At 56.8% G+C, this 25,139-nt stretch overlaps 1 protein-coding gene across 5 annotated transcripts in view; it reads right to left on the bottom strand.

Moving 5' to 3' along the window:
• PEBP4 (phosphatidylethanolamine binding protein 4) overlaps positions 1 to 25,139 on the bottom strand; it is a 64,046-nt gene that overhangs the window by 6,827 nt on the left and 32,080 nt on the right. For all 5 annotated transcript variants that reach the window (XM_066983586.1, XM_048045789.2, XM_048045783.2 and 2 more), the window contains exon 5: positions 916 to 961. In XM_066983586.1, coding sequence (XP_066839687.1) covers positions 916 to 961 — 46 coding nt within the window. The remainder of the gene's footprint in view (positions 1 to 915; positions 962 to 25,139) is intronic.

Consider the following 25,139-nt stretch of genomic DNA (forward strand, 5'->3'; position numbering starts at 1 on the left):
GAAGTCCTCTCGCAGCAGGTTTTGGCTACAGGAGGATGCTCTTGGGGTTGAGGCGAGGGAGTCTGGGGTTATCTGCTCGCTTTGCACGGGAGCAAGTCCCCTTCACAACCCCTAACGCATCCCAGATGGGAGCCAGAGCGCACAGCTGCCCAGATGTGGAGGCGGCACGTTGGCGCGTTGTCACCAGCCGCTGTCCCCTCCATTGGGTCGGAGGCTGAGGGCACACGGAGGATGTGACGAGGGTGGACAAGAGGCTGAGCTCCTCCTGGCCCCTCTCCCCACACCCCCGTGCTGTGACCCCCCCGGGATATGGCCTGCTGGGGTGTGAGCTGCATTGCTGCATCTGGCCCGTGTTGAACCCAAAGCCTTTGTTCGTGCAACGTCACAGACGTTGTTGGGATTCACCTGCTTTTATCTGGGGTTTTTCCTTTTGATCCCCCCCCCCCTCCCTTTTTAAAATTTTTTATTTTTTTCACTGGTTTGGAGCTCTTCCAGCAGCTGGGGAGTTTTTTAACCACTTTTGCCTCTAAAAAAAAAAAAAAAAGCCCTGAAGAGGTGGCTCCTGTTTCAGCCAGCCCCCAGCTAACCACAGCTCGGCTGCGCTCTGCAGGCCCCCTCGTGCTTGTGCCTTGTGTCCAGCTGTGCCTGTCCCCACGGGGCACCCCCAGCAAAGCCACCACCTCCTGTGGCTTGGTGAGGAGGTGAAGCTCTCCCCGATCACCACCGTGAGCCCTCTGCGATGCTCTCCATCCTCCTCTGGGGCTCTCCATCGCTGCCCCGAGTCCCAAGGTGAGTGGTACCCAGCACCTGCAGCTCCTCGGCTTATCCAAACCGCCCCCAGGAGAGCGGGGCTGGCACCGGTGCGTCCCCCTGGCTGTGCCCACCCCAGGTGACAGCAGACCCCATCCCACTCACCCGTCAGCACGCGCCCTTTGAGGTCCCCCGTCCTCAGGTCCGTGCCCTGGAACGACATGAGGAGGGAGGTGAAGCGCTTCCGACCCCCCCAGGAAGAGGACGTGGGGGGACGAAGCCCTCCTGCGCCCCCCCCGGCTCCACCCGCCTCATCCCAGGGCTTTATTTGGGGAAATTTCAAGTGTTTTGCTCACAAAACCCATCAGCAAGCGAACTTCTCCTGTCGAGCATCCTCAGCGGGGTGCGAGGGGAAGGTTATTTGGGGAGGGGGGTGATGCAGGGTGGCCGAGGGGTCTGAATTAATGGGAAGGGAGCCACGCCGGCCGCATCCTGCCCCTGCTGAGCCGCCTCACCCCTGACCTGCTGCACCCACTGCTATTCCCAGCTGGCCCCCACCTCCCAGCGCCGCTGCCAGCGCTCGTAAATCCTCGTCTGACTGCACCCGTTATTCCAGTCCTGCCCACACACACGCCGCTGCCAGGGCTCCTCCGTCCCAACCTGCCCTGGGAGTTATTACCCAGAAGAAAAAAAAAATAAAATAATAATAATCATAAAAAAAAAAAGATGCATCAGATAACTGCAAGCAAAAGTGCACGTGGGGAACATGGCCGGCTCCCCGGCGTTTTGGGATCAAAGCTTTGCCCTTCTCCACGGCTGCTTTTCACTGAGTCACTGCTGCGGGGCCGCCGGGCTGCGTGTGGCACGGCAAAGGTTCACCTGGAAGCCAAACGCGCTCGGTCCCCGGCCCTCGCTCGGCATCCCGGCAGCCAGAGCCGAAAACATCCCAGCGATGCTGACGGTGGTTTTGGGCAGCGCTGGGTCCCTTGGGTGCCGGGAGAGAAGCACCCGGGGCTTCTCCGGCTGCTCTCCCTACCCAGACGCGCGAGTGCCCCGAAACCCGAGCAGCGCGCCCCAAAACCGAGCCGGGCGCGTCGCCAGCTCCCCCCCCTCTTCTTCAAAGGCGAAGGCTGAGGGTTTTTCTGTGCCGGGTAGGGCTGCTCCCGTGCGGGGACCTCGCTGCTATTCCTGGCTTTGCCGAGGGCTTATCGGGAGAGGCCGGGCCTCCTCCCTGTTTCCCTGCCTGCTAATGTGGGTTCCTGCTCGCCCCGAGACGCAGTGGGTTCTCGCTAGCCCCGGGGGTGGGAGAGTCAAAGGATAAAGCTCCTTTTAAGAGGAGAGAACAGGAAGAGGGCGGGCGGGAGAAAGTAGGGACAAGCACTGTAAACCCTGCCTTTTTTTTTATTTAAATATATATATATATATGTACAGTAAACAGCTATTTTAAAGGCAAGGGGGCACGTTGGCAGGGGGCTGCCCTGAGCCGCAGGAGAGGCTGGTGGGGTCGGCGCGAAGCCTCCCCTCCGAAGATCCCCGCCACGAGCCGAGCTAATGGATGCTGCTGAGCTGCCGGCTTTATTAATGCCCTTTTATGAGAGCATTAGCAGTTCCTAATGACACCATTTGATATTTTTCTTTCTCTCTTTCCCCCCCGACAGGGACAGGGACATTTCCACCCGCCCGTCCGTGCCGCGCGGTGCCGAGCTGCTCTGGGAAGCCCGCCCCACACGGACAGCCTCCAAAATCGGTGCCGCAGAATTTCTGCGCCAGCAGCTCCCCTCTGGCCCCTTTTCCTTGCTCAACAGGGTGGTGAAAATGCTTCCCCCCATTCCCAGCGCCCTTGGAGGCAATGCACTGAGCCTCCCCGGGCCGGCCCTCGGTGCTGCCTGCTGCACGCCGAAGCGCAGGGCGGAGGGGATAAATAAATACAAATTAAGGAGGCAGTGAGTCACATTTTGTTTTCCTCTTGATCTTTTTTTTTTTTTTTTTTTTTCTATTCCCTTTCTTCCCCCTCTCCCGAACGTGTCTGATCCCATCGGAGAGGAGGGGAAAGGGCTGGGTGGCGAGCGCGCCAGCGATTCGCCCGGGCGAGGACGGAGGGTTATGGAAAGTGGGTGTGGGAATCGGCACAATCGCTGGCAGGGGACCAGCACAAACAGATGACGGATGGGACCCGGGGCTGAGCAGCAGAGCGGGGCTGGGATGGGACGGATGGGACCCGGGGCTGAGCTGCAGAGCGGGGTTGGGGCGCTCCCGGCTGCCCCAGAGCGCACCCCGGGGACCTTGGGGACCTCGGGGACACCGGGGTGGGGGTGAGGGGCTCAGCCGGGTGCCGGGGGGGGGTCACGTCCCACGGGGGTGCCGGCTGTGCTGCTCTCATTAACCGACAATTAGCCAAGTGGGGAATTTAATCCCCAAACAAGCAGGGTGCCTCCTGCGCTGCTCACTTGCGGGGGACACGGCGGCTTCAAAGCCGGCACAGCCAGGAGCCCAGATTTGTTGTTCTGCCTTCCTGTGATCTTCGTAATGAGGTCGGGATTGATGAATTGGCTCTCGGGAGCACGGGGGAGCAGCGAGGGAAGGGCAGAGCCACCCGGGTGGCGAATCCAGCCTCCTGCTAGCAGACCAGAGGCTTGGGAGCAGCGGTAGAAAATGCGGTGATAGCCGAAGCCTGGTGCGGATCAGTCTCACCGCGTCCCTGCACGGAAACCTGCCCCTTTTGGGGTTTTTCCCGGTGCACGATCCCTGCTGACCCCAACACGAGCAGGGTGGGATCGCTCTCATCCCAGCCCCCAGAAATGCTCGGGCTCATCCTGCTCCGAGCTTTCTAATGGAGAGCACGGAAGAGAAACCCTCATCCATCGAGGACATCCATGAAGGAGAAGGGCAGAGCCCAGCGAGCTCCCGGCACTCCCAGACCCGAGTGTTTCCCATCCCAGGTCCCGTTCACATTTTGGGTTGCTTTCACATGAATCCTACTGGCTCCTAACCTAACCTGGCTCCTAACCACCCCCTGCTTCGCTTTTCGTGCGTGCAGAGGGCAGGAGATGGACCTGATGCTCCTCGCCGCACGAAGGCGAGGATGGCGAGGAAAACCCAAATCTGGGCAGCTCGGTGCTGCACAACCACCATGTGCACCTGCTTGATGCTGTACAAGCCCCAAAACCACCTGTTTTTACCCCAGCACCATGCCACGACACTGTTTTCTTAGAGGGACAGTTCGAGGGGACACGTCTCCAGACAGCATCCCTGTAGCTTTGTGGGGTCAGCACCCCCAAGAATTTACCCCAATAGCTTTTGGGATCATTAGGCAGCGATGACTGCTCGGCGTGGCCCTGCTTTATTTTTTTCTCGATCGCTATAAATGGGGAAGGCCACCATAAAAATATATTGAAAAATAAATATCGGGCATGGCTGTAATTTAAATTAATGCTCGCCTGTTACACCCTAGTGCCCCAGGGAAGGACATGCTATAGGGTTATTAAGTAAGCAAAATAAACATAAATCACCTCGGTGTTTGGCTCTTTGCAAAATTTTTTAATCTAGGAGCACGAAAGCAGCAGGGACAAAGCGCTGCACTGAACAACCCGCGCCGCTCGGCTCGGCGTGCCTCCCTCCTGGAAGACAAGGGACGAAATTCCCCGCACCAGGACAAAATTCCCAGCACCGGGACAGGATTCCCAGCACCAGGACAGGATTCCCAGCACCAGGCCGCCCTGTTCCAAGCGAGGGAGGCCCTGCTGGGTGGATTTCCAGCCGGCAACGACACCTGCCTGGCTTAGGCGTTGCTGGCACACGCGATTTGCCTATCTGCCTCTTTCGTTAGCTATCTAGGTTAGGGGTCCACGCCAGCGGGGCGGAGGCAATGATGACACTCGGGTGGTTTTGAAACTTCAGCCAAAACATTTCTGTCGAAAAAGGAAGGGTTGGGGGGCGAAAACACCGGGCTGTTACAGAGGCGGGGTGGGTGCCGCGGGACGCAGGTACGGAGCGATGGGCTGGGGACTGGAGGCTGCTGCCGTGCCACGGCACCACGAGAGCCTCCCCGCTGCACCTTCTCCCCCTGGGACCCTGGCGGCTAAGTGTCAGGGTTCGCTTAAGCAAGAAAATTGCCCCAGTCGAATAAAAGGATGATTTAAATCGGCTTAAGGAAGGCGCTCCGATGCTCCGATTGCAGCCTGCTCTGGCTTTTCCCCACGGGCAGCAGCTGCACCCGCTGGGACCTGGAACCCCAAAGGACCCCGAACGCTGTCGCAACCGCCACGAGCTGGGCGTAAAGCAGGATAAGAAACGATGGAAGCCATCACCAATAACAAGACCATGTTGGTAGCAACCCCAGCTCGCATCTGCTCGGGCTTTGTCTCCGGGTGTTGCAATTACCAGCGAGCTCCTGGTGGATCTGGCACCCCGACACACCGGCCCGGCTGCCCCTTAGGGTGCCGGGTGACCAAGGGGGGGACTTGGGTGGGTTTTGCCCTCACTCTGCTTGCAGCACCCATTTTCTGGGGGGTGCACACCTGCAGTGCTCCACGGGGCTCTCGGGAGGGCTGGGGCACCATGAAAGCGCTGCCGAACTGCAGGGGAAGGTGTGCTGGGGTGAGGATGGGGAGATATAAGAGCCAAAAGCAAAGCCCCCAAGATTTCAAAGCAGGGAACAAGCTCAAACTGGCCAGAAAAAAAAAAAGGGCTGGGGAGAGCTGGAAAGGTCTTTTCCATCCCAAGCCTCTGCTGTTCTCGAGAGTGGAAAACTTGTGCTCCCTGCATGCGTGTAGCTTTAAGATTAGCTTGCTTTTCCAGCAGCAGATTTCCGGAGAATTCTTGGAGAAACACCAAATTTTGCCTAATTCAGCCATTTAAAGGACCGGAGCCCGGTCCTGAGCGCAGCAGAGCAGAGCCCGCACCGACACCCTGCCCTGGGGTGGAATGGTTGGAGGATGCGCCTGTGGGGACGGGGAGGTGTTTGCATCGGGGCTTGCAAAGCGCCAGCACGTTCCCAGCCACCATCCGAGCAGCAGGAAACAGCGCCGAGCACGTCTGCGGGCACGTGTGCCTCCACGTCCCGCGCGTGTCCCGCTCCTCCACCCGCACAGGCACTCGGGAGGCACAAAAATTCCTCTTTTGGCACAAGGGGACCCGAATTTTTGGGGGTGACGCTGGCACGACCGCAACTCCCGGCGGTGCCTTTGGAGGCGCGACGCTCCGGGGATGCTGCCCCCGGGGCAGGGGGCGAACGCGGCCCCGCGTGCCCCAAAAAACCTCCCCTGCAAATTCCTCCTGCCCCGGCCGTCTGATCCCCAGCCCGGCACCTTCCCGCGCGCGGGGGTGGATCAAAGCCCGCGCGTGCCAGCCCTGCAACCGCTCTGGGCCAACTTGGCTATTTCGGCATCCCTAATCTGATGGAAGCGCGGGGGAAGGAGCGTGGGGCTGGGGTTTTACTTTTTCTTTCTTTCTTTCTTTTTCTTTTTTCTTTTTCCCTTCCCCTTCCGCTGGTCAAAAAGTCCCGTCCCCCCCCCCAGCTTCGCAGCTGGTGACGAAAACCCAGGAGCGAGCGGCTTTGGCCCCGGCGGCGCATCCGGGTGCCGCGGGCTCGGCCTCGCAGCCGCTTCCTGACAGCAGAGACTTGGCAGCCTGCAGGAGGAGAGTCCGGCACGGTCCCCCCCCGGGACGTGGTGAATTTGGACAGGAAACGTCTCAAATTGGAGCGCTTCCCCCCCCGCTTGTTACTTTATATTTTTGCAGGGGGGGGGATCCTTGAAGGAGGAGAGCTTTGGGATGTCCGTGAGCTCTCCGGGTTGATTTAGGCGATGAGAAACAGCCAGGCACACAATTTTCCAGTCATTTCTGCTGCCGAGCGTCCTGTGGTCCCTGGGGTCGGGACGTTGGGATCTGGGGATGTGGGACCCCCGCTGGCATCATCGGGGCTGCCCCGTCCCGAGGACGAGGGGTTAAACGCGCTGCGGTTATCCGGCTGCGGCAAGGCTGCCAAGATGCTCCGGTGCCACGGACTTCCCTTTTTTCCATAAAAGTCCACCGGATCCCGGATCCCGGCTCCCACGGGGCGCTCGGGGCGCACGCAGGGCGCGGAAGGAGGGGGCCCGGCCGCCCCACCTGGGGCGCGTGCGAGCGCCGGGGGCCGTTTGGGCAAAGCCCCCTGCTCCTCCCCAAAAACCCACACTGGGGAGCTGGGGGAAATCGGGGGCGAGTCTCCCCGTGGCTGTTTGTCAACAGGGACCGAGGGAGAGGAGAGGGTGGGGGGCTGGCCCCCAGCCCATACGAGGGGCGTTAATCGGGTCCGGGTGTTTGGGGTGAGCAGCCTGGGTCGGATCCCTGCCGCTGGCTCCGAGCCCCCGCGCTCGCAGCTGTATCAGTTACAGCACAGACGAGATGTCATCACCCCGTGCCTTGCATCAGAAGCGTCTTGCAACGAAGAAAGCCACATTTTTTTACAGCCGAGGTGCGCACGCACACACACCGAGCGAGCCTGGGTAATTAACTTAATAGCTTTCTTACAGAATGCCCCGTGAGTGATGCTCAACATATTCAAGTGTTGACAAGACGGCGCTGAACCCGACGCCTACACCATGGGCAAGCCAGGCACCGAGCGCAGACACACCTTCATTGTCTGAAACTCGTAGTAAAACCCCAGCCCCGCGTTGTGAAACGCAGCAGCCGTGCAGATGGGGCTGCAGCCCGCGGGGAAGGTGCCCGTAACCCTACAGCTGCCGGCACGGGGAAAGCTCTGGCTGGCCCCTTCGCCCAGCCTGGACGCGGCTCTGGCCCCGTTGGAAAGGATTTGGGTTGCTGATGTAGGGGAAAGCTGAGCATCCCCTGGTGCCGCGGCATCTCAGCGGGGCTTTGCCCTGGTCCCCCAGTCTGGAGAAGCCGCTCAGGGAAAGCCTTTCCTATAAAACACGTGATTTTTGGTTAATCTCTGCGCGATGCCGAGGAAAGGCAGGGTGGTGCACACCATCCTGAGCACCCCAAAAAAAATAAAATAATAATAATAAAATAAATAAATCCCTGGAAGAGGGATTTGTGGGGAAACCAGTTTGGATGGGGATGTGTTGTAAGAGGCAGCAGAGCTCCGTCTCCAGGAGACTCAGGGTGGGATCTTGAGTCAGGAAAGTTGCCCAAGAAAGGGTGGTCTTTCCGTACAGGTTTCGCCAGGTTGGGAAAGCGTTCTCCCAGCGGCTGGGACCCGCGTCGTACAACGCGTGGAGCAATCTCCAGCTCTGTCATCATCGCGCTGCTGAGCCCCGAAACCCGGCGGCTCGCTCGGTGGCCCCGTGGCCGCTCTCTGCCCCTCGCTGCCGCCTGCTCGGCACCTGAAAAAAAGCGCCCGAGTCTGACCCAGGTTTGCTGGGACCCTGGTCTTGTTCTGCTTCGCCCACGGATGTGTCAAGGAGCTCAGGACCCCAGCACGTGGCCGTGCCCCACAAAATGCACGGCTGCTGCATCCCATGTGCAAGGCCACGGCAAGAGGTGATCGCTCCCGGGCTGCCGAGCACCGAATTTGCGGGGCTACGGTGTGCAGGAATTAAGGATTTAACTGGGAGTTAGCTCGGCATTGTCAGGGAATTAAAGGTTTACCTGCCGCGTTGCAGACGGAGGCTTAGAGGTTTTACAACCGCTGGAGATTTACAGCTCAGAGAAATTTCGACACGGGCCCGTTTCCCCCCGGCAGGGAGGATTTTGGCCAGGGGCTGGGCGCCCTGACGAAACACGGGCAGGTGGGAACAGCGGCGAGAGTCGAGTCCCACCGTGTTTTCAACCAAATCTAAACAGTACGAAGGGCCTCAAAAGGAGCACAGGATGACCCTAAATCGAGTCTTTCCCGTCTTGTAACACGCAGCCATCAGTTCGGCAGGGTCTTTGCGCTAAGGTCCCTTTTCTTTCCGCAGCGGTACTGGGAGATGCAGCGTCCCTTGCACCGACGGTGCTGGGGGTCTTACAAAACCTGCGCAGACCCAGAGGGGAACAGAGGAGGCAGAGCAGCAGAACACACTTCCCCAAGAGATTTGAAGGGCGAAAGCCCAGCGGGATGCACGGAAAACACATCCCAACCCCCTGCACACCCAGGGCCGCGCGCCGCCCCGCTATCAGCCGAGATCGGGACGTTGCACGGCAAGGAATTGCAGACTGCGAACAGGCTGCGAGCAGGGCCAGGCGGAGGAGCAGGGGCTGTGCAATGCCCGGCCCGGGGCGAGCGGGCTCACCCACCCACGCAGCGGGAACAGGCAGCTCCTCTTGCAGCGAGGACGGGCCCCGATGGCAGGCGGATAAAGCCGCCCTTGCGCAAGGCGCGGGGATGCGCGGCGGGAGCCGACTTGCTCGGGCTCGGGGCTGCCGGCAGCACGGGGATGGATGGTGGCCCAGGGACGGACCCGGAGCTCCGTGGGGGCTGCTCCATGGACGGAGGATGGAGCCGGGTGCCGGCCCCTCTGTCTCCGCCCGCAGCGGGGTTCCCATGGTCTCAGTCTCTGCTGAATTCACACTTGCGCCCGGTGCACAAAATGAGGAAAACAACGGCTTTTCCCCCAAAATGTGGCCACACCAAGGCAATGCCAACCCGAATGAAGCAATGAGGAGTTGGGACCCGATGGGTCCAGCCTCAGCTGGTGGCCAGCTCGCACCCAAAGCAGCAGCCAAGTCCCGTCAAACAGAAAGCACCTGGATAAGGTGTTGGGGAGCCTGGCCAAGCTCATCCCCTCCCCAAATCTGATTTTGGGGACCTCACTGCAGTAGAAGGATGCTGCTGCAGGATGGAGCATCCTCAAGGAGCCCCAGCGCTGCTTCCAGCCCCAAACCAAGCCCCTTTCCCCCGTGCAAAGCTTTAGGAAGCCCGGTGCCACTGGAACCAAGCAGGAACGAGATGGGGGGGTCCTGTTCCCTGCTCTGCCCCCAGCCGGTGACCGTCCTCCCCCGTCCCGGCTGCGTGCTTCCCACTCCTTTGGTACAGAGAGGTACAAAATAGGTTGTTGTTCACGACGGCGCTGGTGATTATTAATAATAACTCTGCTGTTCGTGCTCCAGTTTCCTCAGCGCGCTGGCAGCATGCCACCTGGGCCCGGTGATTTAGTGCAACTTAATTATTCCCGGCGTTTCATCACCTCTTGTTTTTGATGTCTGTGTCTCCGTCAGCGCCTCACCTTCGTGACTAAGAGAGCCGGGGAAGCTGTTGGAAAAGGGAGAGAAAGGGGGAAAAACCCCGAGCCGGAGGGCGTGGACTCGGCAGCGAGGCGGCTGGGGAGGTTTGGGGAGGTGTCCTGGGGGGACCCTCGGCACATCCCTTTGACGGGGGGACCCTCGGCACATCCCTTTGATGGGGTGACCCTTGGCACCCTAAACGGGGCACAATGGGGAGCCTGGAGCTCAATCCTGCAGAGGATGGCTCTGCTGGCCAGGGCATCCCTTCCACCAAGGTGTATTTGCACCGGGTGAAGCCGCGGTGCCAAGCGAAACTCCATTGTAAATAGCAACCCTTGGTTCTCCTATAGTATTTTCCATCCATTCATCCCGAAGCATGCTAGAGAAGTGGGTGGGTGTCAGTAACCACATTTTATAGGTGCAGAAGCGCTCGCTCAGCGTGCTCAGTCACTGAACTGGTGTCAGGGCTGCCACCGAAGCACCTCCCCGTGCCGCTGGGTGCCCGGTCCCAGCCCCATCCCCGCGGCATCGCCGTGCCCATGTCCTGGTGTCACCGTCCCTAAATGTAGTGAGGTGCTGCCGTGATGGACCGGGGGGCTGTGCTTAGCCAGGGGCATTTCCTGGTGCTGTTTTGGGGCATTTGATGAAATACGGTGGCTTACAAAGGGATCAACACCAGAGGGCTCGGCAGAGAAGGGGAATTCAGCTGCGTATCCCTTCTGCTTGGGATGGCACCTGTGGGATGCGGGACCAGGACACAGGGATGGGATGGAGCACTGGGGCGCAGGATGGGAGGCGAGGGCAGGATGCAAGGTTATTATGTAGCACAGGGATGCAGAGAGAGGATGTAGGGCCGGGATGAGAACTGGGATGTAGCACTGGGATGCAGGGACAGGATGTAGGGCCGGGGTGAGGATTGGGATGGAGCATGGGGATGCAGGGACAGGATGTAGGGCCGGGGTGAGGATTGGGATGGAGCACGGGGATGCAGGGACAGGATGCGGGGTTGGAATGTAGCACTGATATGTAGGGCTGGGGTGCAGGATTAAGGTGTAGGGTCAGGATGTAAGGTTGGGGTGCAGGGCTGAGATGCACGGATGGGATGTTGGGTTGGGATGCGGGATGGGGTGCAGGATGGGATGCTGGCCGGGATGTAGGGCTGGGATGCAGGATGGGATGCTGGCCGGGATGTAGCACGGGGATGCAGGGTTGGGATGCAGGATGGGATGCTGGCTGGGATGTAGGGCTGGGATGCAGGATGGGAAGCTGGCTGGGATGTAGGGCTGGGATGCAGCACAGGGATGCAGGATGGGATGCGGAATGGGATGCTCACCCTGGTGGGGCAGAGGGCGAGCCCAGCAGGTGCCAGCCCACACGGACCAGCCGAGTTTGGGCAGTGCCCTCCTGTGGAAGCAGGGCAGCAAAGGGCCCGGGGCCGGGCTGGGTCAGATCCCCAGGAGGGCACCCAGCGGTGGGGACGCCCAGGCTCCCCTCCAGGCCACGCAAAACTCCGCGAGGAGCCAGCAAACCGGGGAGCGGGGGACGACAAAGCCAGGAATTTTCATTAAAAGGGGAGGGGAGAAGAAAAAAAAAATAAAAGAGGAAAAGTATTTCCAGTATTTCCCTCTGTGTCTTTGGCCTGGTGCAGCCCTTCTGCTCACTGCTCTGTTTATACATGATAGACAACTAATTAACATCCAAGCCTCTTGAAAGGTCTTTTCAGAGGTAATGTACTGACAGAGGATGTCAGTAAGGAGCAGTGATTTGTCTAAGCACTGATCACATTGTTTCAGACTGAATGAGGTGAATATTAAACTGCTTTAAATGCACTCTTCATAAAGCACTAATTACATACTCCCGGGGGAGTACGGGCAAGGAATACTAAACAGCAGAAAAGTCAACAGAGTGCTTTTTATAGTATGTTGCTGGGTTCTGTGTTTTTCTGTCTTTCTTTCTCTTGTGCGCTCTCTCTCGCGCTCACTCTCTCTCTCTCTCTTTTACTGTAAAATCACAGCACGCTGAAGAATACACATTTATAGCACAATGGTTCACATCTAATTATACAGCAATCATTAGTTTTAACCTGGGTGTATTATATTTTCTTTGATATATTGTGCCCCCCGGCATCTCTTCGCATAGAAGACTTCCAATGGCATTTTCTCCCCTCCCTCGAAAAAAATGTGCTTTTTTCCATCATTAGCATTTGCTTATAATTTTTTTTTTTTTCCTAAACAAAAATTTTAAATTGGCAGGAATAAAAGGGGCAAGGAGGGGAGGAGGAGAAATCCGTTTAATCAAAATAGGAATCTGTTCCCTCCCTCCTGGAATCGTGCACTTTATTATTACCAAGGTAACTCCGCTGGGTTTTTAAAGAGAGAAGGAAACGCGGAATGGGCCATTAATGAATTCCCGCAGATCCCGCTGCACTCCTGGTCCGGCCGGTCCTGACATCCTGACGGGGTGAACAACCAGGCTCCATGCATTATTTATGTCCTAACAGCACAGCGAGGGGGGTGGGGGGTCGCAAACCAAGCCCCCCCTGCATAGAAAACCCTGAGACCTCCTACAATTAGAGCAAAAAAAGAGCAGCGTGCGGCAGGGCCCGGCGCGGGAGCAGCACAGCCAGAGCGCCAGGAGGGGACGGGTGGGGGTTATGGGGACGGGGATGGGGACAGGCCCTCCGTCCTCAGGGCACAGCATGGGATTTACGCACAGGTATGGATCATATGTGCAGAATACGGCTCAAACATATAGGGTCTGGCTCAGACGCATAGGATAGAGTAGGATGCTTGAGCATGGAGAATGGCTTAAATGCATAGGGTCCAGCTCAGATTTACAGGGTCCAACTCAGACTTATAGGGTCCAACTCAGACTTATAGGGTCCCACTCAGATTTATAGGGTCCAGCTCAGCTGCATAGGGTCCAGCTCAGATTTATAGGGTCCAGCTCAGCTGCATAGGGTCCAGCTCAGATTTATATGGTCCAACCCAGACTTATAGGGTCCCACTCAGATTTATAGGGTCCAGTTCAGATGCACAGGGTATGGCTCAAGCCCAGAGTACATAGGTTGCAGCTCAAATGCAGAGCCTATAGCTTAAATGCATAAGAAGGATTCAAACACAGGGGGCATGGCTTAAACCTATAGGTTTTGGCTCAAACACAGGGGGGATGGTTTAAACCTGTAGATTTTGGACCAAACACAGCAGGTACGGCTCAAGGGTGCATGGGGTATGGCTCAGGTGAATAGGGTATGGCTCCAACGCACAGGGTGTGTAGGTTTTGGCTCAAATGCATGAGGTATGGCTCTAACACACAGAGGTATAGAGGGGGCCTTAAGTGTGTAGAGTACGTAGGTTGGGGCTCAAACACTTTGGGTATGGATGAAGCAAGGAGAGTAGGATTTGAGGGCATGGAGCATGGCTCAGACCCACGACGCACGGCTCAGACCCACGACACAGGGCTCAGACCCCCAACACATGGCTCAGACCCACGGCTCAGACCCACGACACAAAACTCAGACCCCCAAAGCATGGCTCAGACCCACGACACGTGTCCCAGACCCACACCACGCGTTGAGGATCCCAACCCTCCGCGTGCTCAGCACCCCGGCCCCACAGGACTCAGCACCCCCTACAGCCCCTGGGCTCAGCACCCTGCGCAGGGCAGGCGCACCGGGGAGAGCTGGGACCCCGCGCTGCCTTCCTTCGAGGTGCAAACTTCCTTGGAAAGGAAGAGTCAGGCAGCCTTTAGATTTTTTTTTTTTCCTTTAAAGAACATGAAAGAATCTGATAATTACTTCTATCTACCACCCAACTGTACTAATTACCAACCTATTTCTTCACAGTATGACAGACACAGGCTCTCCAAAACACATAGAGATAAATTAGCACTAATTGGTTTTCCTCTGGCTGTTTGAATTAGTATTTAAAGCTCCAATTACAAAGCAGAATAATTACTATTAATGTCCTGTCGCAGTACAAAAGGCAGATATCTCGCGAACAAGTCCAGGTGTATTATTACACTGATTACGGAATATTTAACCTGGCTCGTTAAGACAAAGACATGGGGAAACTTTAAGAAAAAAAAAATAATAAAAAAAAAAACCAACAACCAAGAAAGTGAAAGAAAACCCCAGGTAGCTGCAGGGCCCTGCAGGGGATGGAGAGGGGCTTTGAACCCTGCGATGACAAGGGGACAGTCACGCAGGGATGGAAAGGGAGCAAAAAAAGGGAAAGGCAGAGGGGGGAAGGGAGGAAGGAGACGAGATGGGTTTGTGCCAGGAAATAAAAGGGGATTAGGGGGCCTGAGGGGCTGGAGCTGGGTGAGACGGTGCTGGGATGGGTGCTCCCTGCTCCTGCCTTCGTGGCATTTCACTGGCGCTGAGCCGGGGCCGTGCAAACCGCTGCTGGTGGCAGCAAAGCCACGAGAGGCAGAGCATGGCCCCTGCATGCTCCTCGCTGCATGGTCCTGGCCTGCTGCCTTCCTCCTCCTCCTCCTCCTCCTCCTCTTGCACATCTGCAGGGAGCAGGGATGCTCTGGGGCCAGCTCTGTGCCCCAAAAAACTCTTGCAGGGTGAGGGGGCTGCAGGGGAGCAGACGACCCCTGCCACCCCCTCTCCTCCCTGACACCATCCTGGCCGTCCCCATGATGCTCCCGGCTTGTCAGGGTGCCCAGGTGGGCGCTCCCCTCCTGCGTCCCAAAACAGGACCCCTCATCCCTTTCCTGCAGGTATTCCGGCCTTGCCGTCACGTTTCAAGCCCATCCAAGCTGCCCCAAATCCCAGCCAGCGTTTGGCACCTCGTGGCGCCACCAGGAGCGCACGGCCACGTCCCCTGGGTCCGTCCTGGCACCAGGAGAGGGTCCGGCAGGGGCAGTGCTGGGACATTTGAGGGTCTCACCCCCACCCAGGGATGGGTGCCACAGCACCCAGGATGTCATGGGGAGGGTGGGAGAGTGGTTTCCAGGCTGGGGGGCTCTAGGGTTTGCTCCCACCCCCCGAACTCCTCTCTGCGCAGGCAGCAGGGCGTTGGGCAACGCGTGGTGCCCGTTTCATCACCGGGGCGTACCGGCAGTGCCCTCTGCTGCTCCTGTCCCCTGCCACCGGCCTGGGGACACCCCACGGGACACCGCAAGGTCCTCGGGGATCATCCTGAAACTCCACGAGCTTTACAGGTGGCTCTGATCCGAGCCACCACGCGGCTCCCATGGGATTTGGCGAAGGTTGTTGTCCCCGCTGCCGCCCTGGCCATGCCACCGGCATCTCCGAGGGGTCACCGAGGGGGTGACAAGGGTGACAACACCAAGTTTTGAGCTCAGAAAGCCCCGAGCATCACAAGCAAACATCCCCTCGAGCCGTGCAAACCCCCCCAGGGAACCTCCCCTTGGCACGTGCTGGGCACAGGCAGGCTCCTCGGCGGCACCCATGGGTGCCCACGGAGCGGGGGCAGCAGCACCCGTGGGTGCAGGGAAGGTGCGGGGGGGGGGCCGTGGGTGCGGAGCGAGGGGCCGGGGAGGGGGGGGAAGGACGGGGAGGGATTTCTTTTTAAGAGCTAAGGTGGGTGGCGTGCGGGGATGCCAGCTGGCGATGGGCTCTATTTCTACTGACAAGGCTTTACCCTGTAGGTGTGAGGAATTCCAATTAAATATTCAGCCTATTTGTCTGTGTGTGGGAGAGGGTTTGCTGTGCAGGAGGAAAGCCTCGCGTTCAGCTCCGTAGCTAACCATTAAGAGAGAAATTAGCTCAGTTCATCAAGGGAAGCCAGCGGAGGGTTTTCCTCGCTCTCCTACCTTGTTCCGGCTCTCGCTCAGGCGCAGCAGGGAGAGCGAACGGCCACGGGGAGCCCTTTGGGTTGCGTTTTTCCAGCCAAACAAGCAGGAGGAGAGGCCAAAACGGGGGGAAAAAAAACCGTTTCTGGGACCGCAATCCTGGCCCCATGGCTCCCAAGCAGCGATCGATGCACGGGAAGAGGGGTCGGGGGGCAGCAGGCTGACAGATTTAATTGCGCTCGCATTTACCGGCCACCTCCTTCCCCAGCCGCTCGCCGCGCGCTAATTAATCGGCTGCCACCGAAAGCAGATGATCTTTTGAAGCCGGCCGGCAAAAAGTTCAAGCTTTATTGATTACGGGCCCTTTTGGCATTCAGGGACAGGATCAATGGGGCTGAAAGGATCTCCCGTGCCGGGGCAGCGCCGGCCCACGGGGGGTGATCTGGGGACGGGCTGGGTGCCCCCACCACCTCCTTTCCCTTGGCACAGCAGCGAAGCGCCCTGGGCTAAACCCCTCCGGGTGCACGCACTTTTCTGGTCAAAGCACCCCTCTGGGGGGGTTTTGGGGATGTTTCCAACCAAACATACAAAGCCAGCACGGGAGGAGCCACCCGTTTCGTCACTGGTTTTGGAACTCGGTGCGTTTCTGCCGTTGTGAAATAACTTTCCATATTTTTTTTCCAAATTTTAAATAGAACCCGAAGCAACCGTAATTAAAAAAAAAAACCTGACTTTTTCACGAAACCACAAATGATATCCTGTTTCCCTCATGCGCAGTGCCTGTATTTTGTGGAAGTAAAGTTGTTCGTAATGGGAATAAAGCCGTAATGGGGATAAAAAACTGTCCCCAGCGAAAGCAGCCTCGGGTGACGGGCACCGCTCGGAGCAGATGTCCCAGCCGGGGTCGGAGGCTGGGCACTGGCAAGAAACTGCCTTTAATCCGCTCCAAATCCTCGCTGTAAATTCCAGGTGAAAAATTTAATCCTTTCTGCCAACTCCTGCCATGCCACCTCCAGGGACGGCCGGGGACTTTGCTGATGTGTCAGCCCCAAAACAAATCTGTGAGCAGAGCCTCAGCCCCCGGTCCCGGGGGGTGCTCCCTGCCCACCAGCCCCTCTCCGGTGGGGCGCACAGGGTGACCCCTTCTGCTTTTTGGGATGCTTTTAGGTACCAAACTTCCCCTGGCTTTGCTGATGCCCTGCAAGCTCTGGGGGGCAGAAACCACCTCTCTGGGGGCTCAAGCACCTCGAGCATCCCCATCATTGGGTTCAGACCCAAAGATGCCAACACAGGCCCGCTCCCCTGGCAGCACCTGCAGGTTCGGGATTGATTTTATATATACATATCGTGTTTTTTTTTTTGTTTTTTTTCCTCCCTTTCTCTCCCTTAAAATCAGAAGCCAGAAACTCCATAGCAACCCGCGGCTCCCAGGGTCTGACTCCAGCGCTGTGATCGCGCTGTCACTTCGTTTAAGGCTATACCCCTGTAGGTGTGAGGAACTCCAATTAAGCATTCAGCTGGCTTGCCTGTGTGGGGGGACAGGCTTTGCTGTGGAGGAGGGAAGCCTCGGCGCTCGCGCGGTGACTAATCGCTCAGACACCGCTCGTCTGTGGCACCAGGGGAGGGCAGGGAGAGGGTTTTCCTCCACCGTGCAGCTGCCTCTGCATTCCCTTTTCGGGAGATGTGCGGCTCCCCGGCGGGCTGCGGGGCTTCCAGGCGGAAGCTGGAACGAGCCCAAGCATCTCCCCGGCGCGGCTGGGGCTGCAGCGAGCTCTTCCCGCGGCCGGTCGGTTTTTAAGGCAGAAAGAGGATTTGGGAGGTTTTGGGATGGTTTTTTTGCGCCGGGGTGCCTTGGGTGGTGCCGGGGTCCCCTTGCCATGGAGCAGTGTTTGGTGTCTCCGCCGTGGACTTGCTTTTACACCCTTTAGGTGAGCATCCTTAAATTTGGGTGAGCATCCTTAAATTTGGGTGAGCATCCCTTAAACTTGGCCGAGCATCCCTAAATTTTGCCGAGCATCCCTAAACTTGGCCGGGCATCCCCAAATTTGGCCGAGCGTCCCTAAACTTGGCCAGGCATCCCTAAATCTGGCCAAGCGTCCCTAAACTTGGACGGGCATCCCTAAACTTGGCCGGGCATCCCGAAATTTGGCCAGGCATCCCTAAACTTGGCCAGGCATCCCTAAACTTGGCCGAGCATCCCTGAATCTGGACTAGTGTCACTGAACGCGGGCGCCAAGCCCCTCTCCCAAAATCTGCTCCCCTGCAGCATGCCAGAGCTCCCACGGGAAGCATCTCGTGCTCGGCCCGCAGCATGGCCCGAAACATGTTGGAGACCTGGATCTGGCCCCGCTGGGAGCCCTGCGGTGCTTTTTCTCCCCTGGATGCCCTCGGAGCTCCCCAAAAACAAGCCTGCACCCTAACAAGGACATTTCCCCCGTGCTGCCACCACCGCCTGTACCTTCTCCCGGGGGTGCCACAGCTGAGAGCAGCACGGAAGGATGCCCGACGTGCCACCCAGGGGACGATGTCCCCTCTCCATTACGAGCCCCCAGGCACGGATCCGGCCTTCCCGAGCCCCCCAAGCGCTGGGGCAGCGGGCGGGAGGCGCAGAGCAGCGGCTTCGCCCCCGCTCCCCGGGGAGGTGGGGAGGGGGCCCGGCCGTGGGCAGCGGCAGGATGCGCTGTCCCTCCCCTGCACTTCCCAGCGAGCTCTTTACATAACTTCTGCTGCTTAGTCACAGCTTCGGCTCTTTTTTTTTTTTTTTTTCTCTCTTTTTTTTTTTTTTTTTTTCTCTTTTGGAGCGATTTTCTCAGCCGCATCAGAGCGCGAGTCATTTCGGCAAGGGAAGTCCCTTCCTTTCTTCCGTTCCCTTGGTAACTGCGCAAATTTGCCTTTCAAATGATTCATGACCGGGGTGCTGTAGGAGTTCCCTCCTCCAACACAACGCGCTCCCACACAGCCACACATGCCCGATTAATCACTGATCACAGCCCCTTCCGCCAGGTACGCCCGGCGAGAGGCAGGATGCGGCCCTCCCCTCCGCCCCGGCTGCTCGGGGGACGCGGACCGGAGTGTGCACCTCCAGGGGCATCCCGCGGGGTGTGTGGGAAGGGCCTCCCCATACATCTCATGGGATGGATGGGAAGGGCCTCCATATACGTCTAATGGGATATATGGGAAGGGCCTCCATGTGCATCTCGTGGGATGTAGGGGAAGTGCCTCCATATATGTCTAACGGGATATATGGGAAGTTTCTTCATGTGCATCTCATGTGCTACATAGGAAGTGCCTCCAAGTGCATCTCACAGGACATATAGGAAGCCTCCATATACGCCTAATGAGCTATATAGGAAGTGCCTCCATATACATCTCATGTGATATATGGGAAGTGCGTCCACGTGCATCTCATGGGGTATAATAAGAAGTGCCACCATATACATCTCGTGGGATGTATATGAAGTGCCCCTATATACATCTAATGAGCTGTATGGGAAGTGCCTCCATGTGCCTCTCATGGGATATATGGGAAGTGTCTCCATATACATCTCATGGGACATATAGGAAATATCCCCACATATACCTAATGAGCTATATGGGAAGTTTCTCCACGTGCATCTCATAGGATATGGAGGTGCCTCCTTATACATCTAATGAGCTGTATAGGGAATTTCTCCATGTGCATCTCGTGGGCTATGTAGGAAGCTTCCATGTGCATCTAAGAAGCTATATAGGAAGTGCCTCCATATGCATCTCATGGGATATAATAAGAAATGCCTCCATATACATCTAATGAGCTATATAGGAAGTTTCTCCATGTGCATCTCATGGGATATATGGGAAGTGCCTCCATGTTCATCTCATGGGATACATGGGAAGTGCCTCCACGTGCATCTCAGCGGCTATATAGGAAGTGCCGCTTCACAGGGTGCATGCAAAGTGCCTCAATGTATATCTCAGGGGCTATATAGAAAGTGCTTCCATATGCGTCTCAGGCTATATAAGAAGTGCCTCCACATACATCAAAAAAGCTATATACAAAGTGCTCCACATGCACCTTATGGGCTATATGGGAAGTTCCCCCATGCGCATCTCAGGGGCTATATAGGAAGCCTCCATCCACCCTTCACAGCCTATACCCAGTGTCTCCATACCCCATTCACAGCCTATATACGGCGTCCCCACACCCCGATCACAGCCCACACGCGGCGTCTCCGTTCACCTTCCCACCCTGCGCTCGCCGTGCCCCGGGCGGGCGGCAGGATGCGCGGTGCCCCGCGGGAATTCCCACGCGGGTGAAGCTGGAGCTTGGCCCCGGCTGGCTCCGAGTGCCTTGAACTTTTCCTTTGCGACAGCCTTGGCACAGCTTTATTTCTGACCTGATTTTTTTTTTTCCCCCCTCCCACTGCCTTAGACAAAACAAGCAGCAACGGAAAAGAGGCAGAAAAGTCCTTTTTTGGTCCTTTTTGGGAAGCGAGTTGCAACACGGCAGAGCACGGATCCCTGGCAGTGCTGGGCCAGCGCAGGTATCTGCACTTGGAGCTCAGCTGAGGCTGCTCTGGGAGGAAAATCATCGCGGTGCAAAGCACAAACGTCCCAAAGGGACACGATTTTGTCCCTCAGCTGCAAAAGGGTCTGGGAAGGAGCTGTGAGCTGGTACGCGCCTGGATGCAGGGAGCATCTTGGTTGGGAAATTAAATCAATCCGCAAACTATCTCTGTGCCTTTTTGGTATGTTTTATCTGATTTATTCTCTCCTTGTTAAGAGGAGCTAATTAACAAACCATCGTTTAAATAAACAGCAGCACGAGTGTTTGTAACCTCGGCTTTATTGAATTGTGACAAATTATTAGCCTTTGCATGTTAAATGAAATAGAAGCATCCAGGAAATCCTTAAATCCCGCCTGCAAGGAGTCGATACCTGCTGTGAAAACAGAGGCCAATGAGCAGCTCGTGGGCAGGGCACCTCCATCAGGAGCACCTGGCACATATATATCCCCCAAATAACCCCCAAACCCTCCTTTGGGACATTTTTGCAGCAGCAAAAAAGCCACGGAGACCAAAGCACATCAGGCTCAGCGCCCCGGCGGGTGTGCGTGAAGTTTTCTCTATTCGCCATCCCATTTTTGCTTCGCCCAAGGAAGACAGGAGCCTTCCCAAGTGCCAAAATCAGAATCCCTGCAAGCACCTGGCTGCCTGCAGCGGCGGTGACAAGAACCTCTCTGTCGCCGTCACAGTCACCTCTCCCCTCGTGGATCCTTGGCAATATAATGAGAATAATCACATAACGCACGTCTGCACAGAGCCCGTCACCCCGGCGCTTTGCCACGAGTTGCGAAGTGAAAGCACGGCGCCGACGGGGGCTTGGGGACAGGGTGAGGGCAGGGACAGGCTGAGAGCCAGAAGTCCTGGGGTACCCCTGCTTTCCCCTTCCCCCCCAGCCCCAAAAGGATTATAGCAAATTAAGATGTTTCCCTAAAAACGTCCCAGCCTGGCGCAGCAGAGGGGTGATGGGGTTGGAGCTCCCCGAGGTGCCGTGGAGCCATCGTGTCCCCCTTTGTGCTTCCCCTCCTGCTGCTTCCCAGCTTGGTGGCAGCTTTTTAAGGGGGCTGGGTGTGCGATTACTTGGGGGCATTAATTACAAGGCAGGAGAGAATTAGCCCCAGCAGCAGCTCTGGGAGAGTCCAGCAGCCGCTCGCTTGGCGGAGAAACCTGGAGGTTGCAAGGAGGTGGGTTTAATACTTTTGCATGCCAAAGATGCACACTTGTGCAAACACATTTATGCAAAGATAAATGCTCGTGCAGAGACATGGGCTTGTGCAAAGACACACTTGTGCAAACATGTTTCTGCAAAGATGTGTCTGGGCAAATGCGTGCTCTTGTGCAAATACTCACACTTGTGCAAACAGGTGCTTGTGCAAAGAGTTGTGCTTGTGCAAGCACATTTATGCAAAGGCACACTTGTGCAAACACACGCATCTGTGCAAACACACACACATCTGTGCCAACGCAAGCACTTGTGCAAACACGCATTCCCCCGCGGGCAGCCCTGCAGGGCTCTGGCCCGCGCCCTGCGCCGTGATTTTCCCCGAAGCGACGGGAAGGCAGCACTTTGCCCTAATGGTACCCAAGAAATTACAAAGATTAGCAGCTCCATTCTTCGGCGTTTCAGGCCAATCACGTTTTGGGGGTGTTTTTCCATCAGCGCTAAGTTACTGCTGTCATATTGTTCCGGCGTGGCGGGCCCTAGGGCGGCATTGTGCCTTACAGTCACTCACTGATCCTAATGCCGTTGCCTACAGCCTGTGTTTAAAGGTAATGCAAACAGTTTGATCCGTAAAATACGTTTGATCTATAATTTCTATACGTAGTTCCCGAACTTTTATTTTACAACAATTAGCCAAAAAGCCCTTTTCGTGTGATATTTGCAGAGAGCCTGACAGTAGCGGCAATTAAACCCCATCTGTTTGCAGAGCATGAATAATAGCAGTTGACACTCAACTTCGGGTACCGCACGCGGGAAGCCTGGTAAACACCCGACCTCGTCACCGAGACACGGGGCCGGGTCGGGACGGATCCTGCCCTCTGCGTTTGCACGGGGGGGCTCAAGGGATCGCCGCCCTCTGCCTGCAATGCTTTCGGCTGGGGTTTGCCCTTGGTGCATGCCCGCAGAGCCCCCAGAAGCCTGAAGTGCAAAGAAAATGACACCCTAACAGCCAGCTCCTTTGCTTGTTTTCTTTTCCCTTCTTTTTTTTTTCTCTCTTTTTTTTCCTATTTTTTTCTCTTTTTTTTTTTCTCTCTCTCTCTCTTTTTTTTTTTTTTATTAATAAAGCTTTCATTAAAAGGCAGCGACAGAAACTCACACCGGGGGAACTGAATATTCCAAGGAGCCAAGTCATCAATTAAAACAACATTTCTCTCTGTTCTTTCCCTTTCAAACGCTCGGTTTAATCACCAAAAAGTAGACTATAAAGAGCCCCAGCAAGACGGAACAATGCCGAGTCACTAACTATTACATCTGCGGCGCTGCTACAAAGCGGCAGCGGTTCCCACCGGCGCAGCGGGGACCGGCGAGCAAACGGCGCCTGCCAAGCCCCCGGGATGGGCACCGGGATGCTCACGGCCGGCGGAGGAGCCAGGATCAGGCCCTCCACGTGTCGAGGTGGGGATTTAATTCTCCCCGTTCCCGCAGCTCCCAGGCACGCCGGTGCTCTGGCTTCTCCCGAAATGAGCATCCCTCCCGCTGGCAGCTCCCTGGGGCAGGTTTCCCACACCCACCACTGCCTGCAGGCAGGACTCGCATACCCAAAAGCTGATTTTTTTTTTATTTATTTTTTTTTCCCCCACTACAACCCAAGCAGAAAGCTTCACCCTATTTTTCACCCCTTTTCCCTATTAAATTTGCCTCCCCTCTCTCTGCCGCTCAGTGCGCCCCAATGGCTCCAGAAGTGTCCCCTGGTGGGCCCACCCGGGGAATGCTCTCTGTGGCACGGCAGACCCCCAAATATTTTGGATAAATAAGCTCATCCCCACGTGCCGGGCACCACACGAACACAGCTTGATGAGGAAAGTTTGCATCCGAGCTCTTGCATCGCTGTCCCTTTGGGTTGGGGACAGGGCCAGGGACAGGGCTGGGGACCTCGCTGGGACGCGGGCGCCCAGCCTGCCCGTCCCCCCGCTCCTTCCCAGCCTCTCGTCATGCACAAATCCCTCAACTTTTAAGGTTAATAAAGCCCTTGTTTGCTTAAGATAGCACCTGTTTCTATGGTGACACTTGCAACCCAGAACCTGTTTATCAGCCAGCAAGGAGGAACGGTGACAAACGCAGGCGCAGGAGCAGGCACCGAGCCCCGCGCAGGGCTGGCGACAATGATGGGACATCCAGGACCGAGGACGCAGCGGTGACCCCGCTCCTGACCCCCCGACCCGCACCCAAGCACCATTTTCCCCTCTCTGCAAACCCAACCCAAGCGCGGGCAACTCTAGGGCCGGATCCTGCCCACCGCAGGGCCATGTGGCGGGGGGGGGAAAGTGATGCAAGGCGTTGGGCTGCGAGCGGTTTGCTCTCAAACCATTGGCACACGCCTCTTCCCTCCGACCCTACGGCCCTCTCCGAACTGCTCCGTGCCTCAGTTTCCCCAAAACCTCCCCAGGAGGACGCAGGCACGAGGGGTGGCGGAGGCTCCCCGCGGGTCCCGCTCGGCTCCAGCCTGGCGCAGGATCCCTCCCGGCTGGCAGAGCTGGTTTCCATAACGACTTTCTGCTACAAAACATATTTTGATAAAAATAAAGTTAAAGCGGCGAGGCTGTGCCGGAGTACAAATTTGCTGCTCGCTCTCCCCCTCCCCGCTCCCCACGGAGGGGGAATAAGGCCGGGAAGCTTTCCTTTCCCAAGGGCAGGGATTTCTTCCTTTCCCAAGGGCAGGGTTTTCTTCCTTTCCCAAGGGCAGGGATTTCTCCCTTCCCTTGCTTTTGCCACCGAAGACAAAATGGAAAGCCTTGTTTACTGGATTTCTCTGTGCGCCGGTTCCCACTCTGCCTAGCTACCTGATGCTCTCCAGTATATACAGGATAATGTGATAAATTCATTTCCAATTCACTGCATTATCCTTTGAATATTTTAATGACTCATTGAATGGAGTAAAAAAAAAAAAAAAAAGCTATTTCAAATGAACAATTATGCTGCATTAGAGTAAAGGCTGATTATATTTAAACACTGCTTGCATGGATAACGGGACATATCGACCTCCGCCTATAAGAGCTAATTTGGCTCTTATCTCTAAATAATTTTACACTGCAAATTACCATGAAAACCTAAAGGGCTTTAAAAACATTCATCAAAAGATATTATTCCACTTTGTAGCAACATTTTTATTTAAATTATTTTGAATGGGAGTGAAAGCATCTCTCGCGGCTGACAATCGGCGGAGCAGCGCCGCGGTCGCCGATAAGGAGCGGCGAGCGGTACCCGATGGGGATGGGATGCTCCGGCCCTAAATCCACCTTAGGGACATAAATCCCGAGCTGATCCCCACCCTCGGTGGCACAGCCGGGTAGGGCAGCGTGCACGGCACGGGACGTTCCCGCTTGTCTTTGCTCATAATATTAAATCGGGATTTTCCTAAGGGGCAATTTTGGCTCGGCGCCCCGCACCCTGCCCGCGAGGGAGGCGCTTTGAAGCCACTCTTGCCAAAGGCACTGCAGTTTGCCATGAGGCACCACGTGGCCGAACACCAAAGGAGCTGGCCGCTTTGTGGGGACACCCAGGGGTGGCTTTAGGGGGACACAGTGTGGGTGGCGAGGCCCCTGGTGGCACCACGTGGCGCAAGGGGGGCAGCCACGCAAGGGATGCGGAGGGATGCTTCGGTACCCCGGGCACGAGGAGGACGATGATCGAACACTGGGGCTTGGGTCCAGCAAAGATATGACACCTGGTTATGGGAGAGCTGTTCCCATTCCCCAAAAACTCCTTTCTTCCCC

Source organism: Anser cygnoides, chromosome 26 (assembly GCF_040182565.1).
Source record: "Anser cygnoides isolate HZ-2024a breed goose chromosome 26, Taihu_goose_T2T_genome, whole genome shotgun sequence".
Classification (NCBI taxonomy): domain Eukaryota; kingdom Metazoa; phylum Chordata; class Aves; order Anseriformes; family Anatidae; genus Anser; species Anser cygnoides.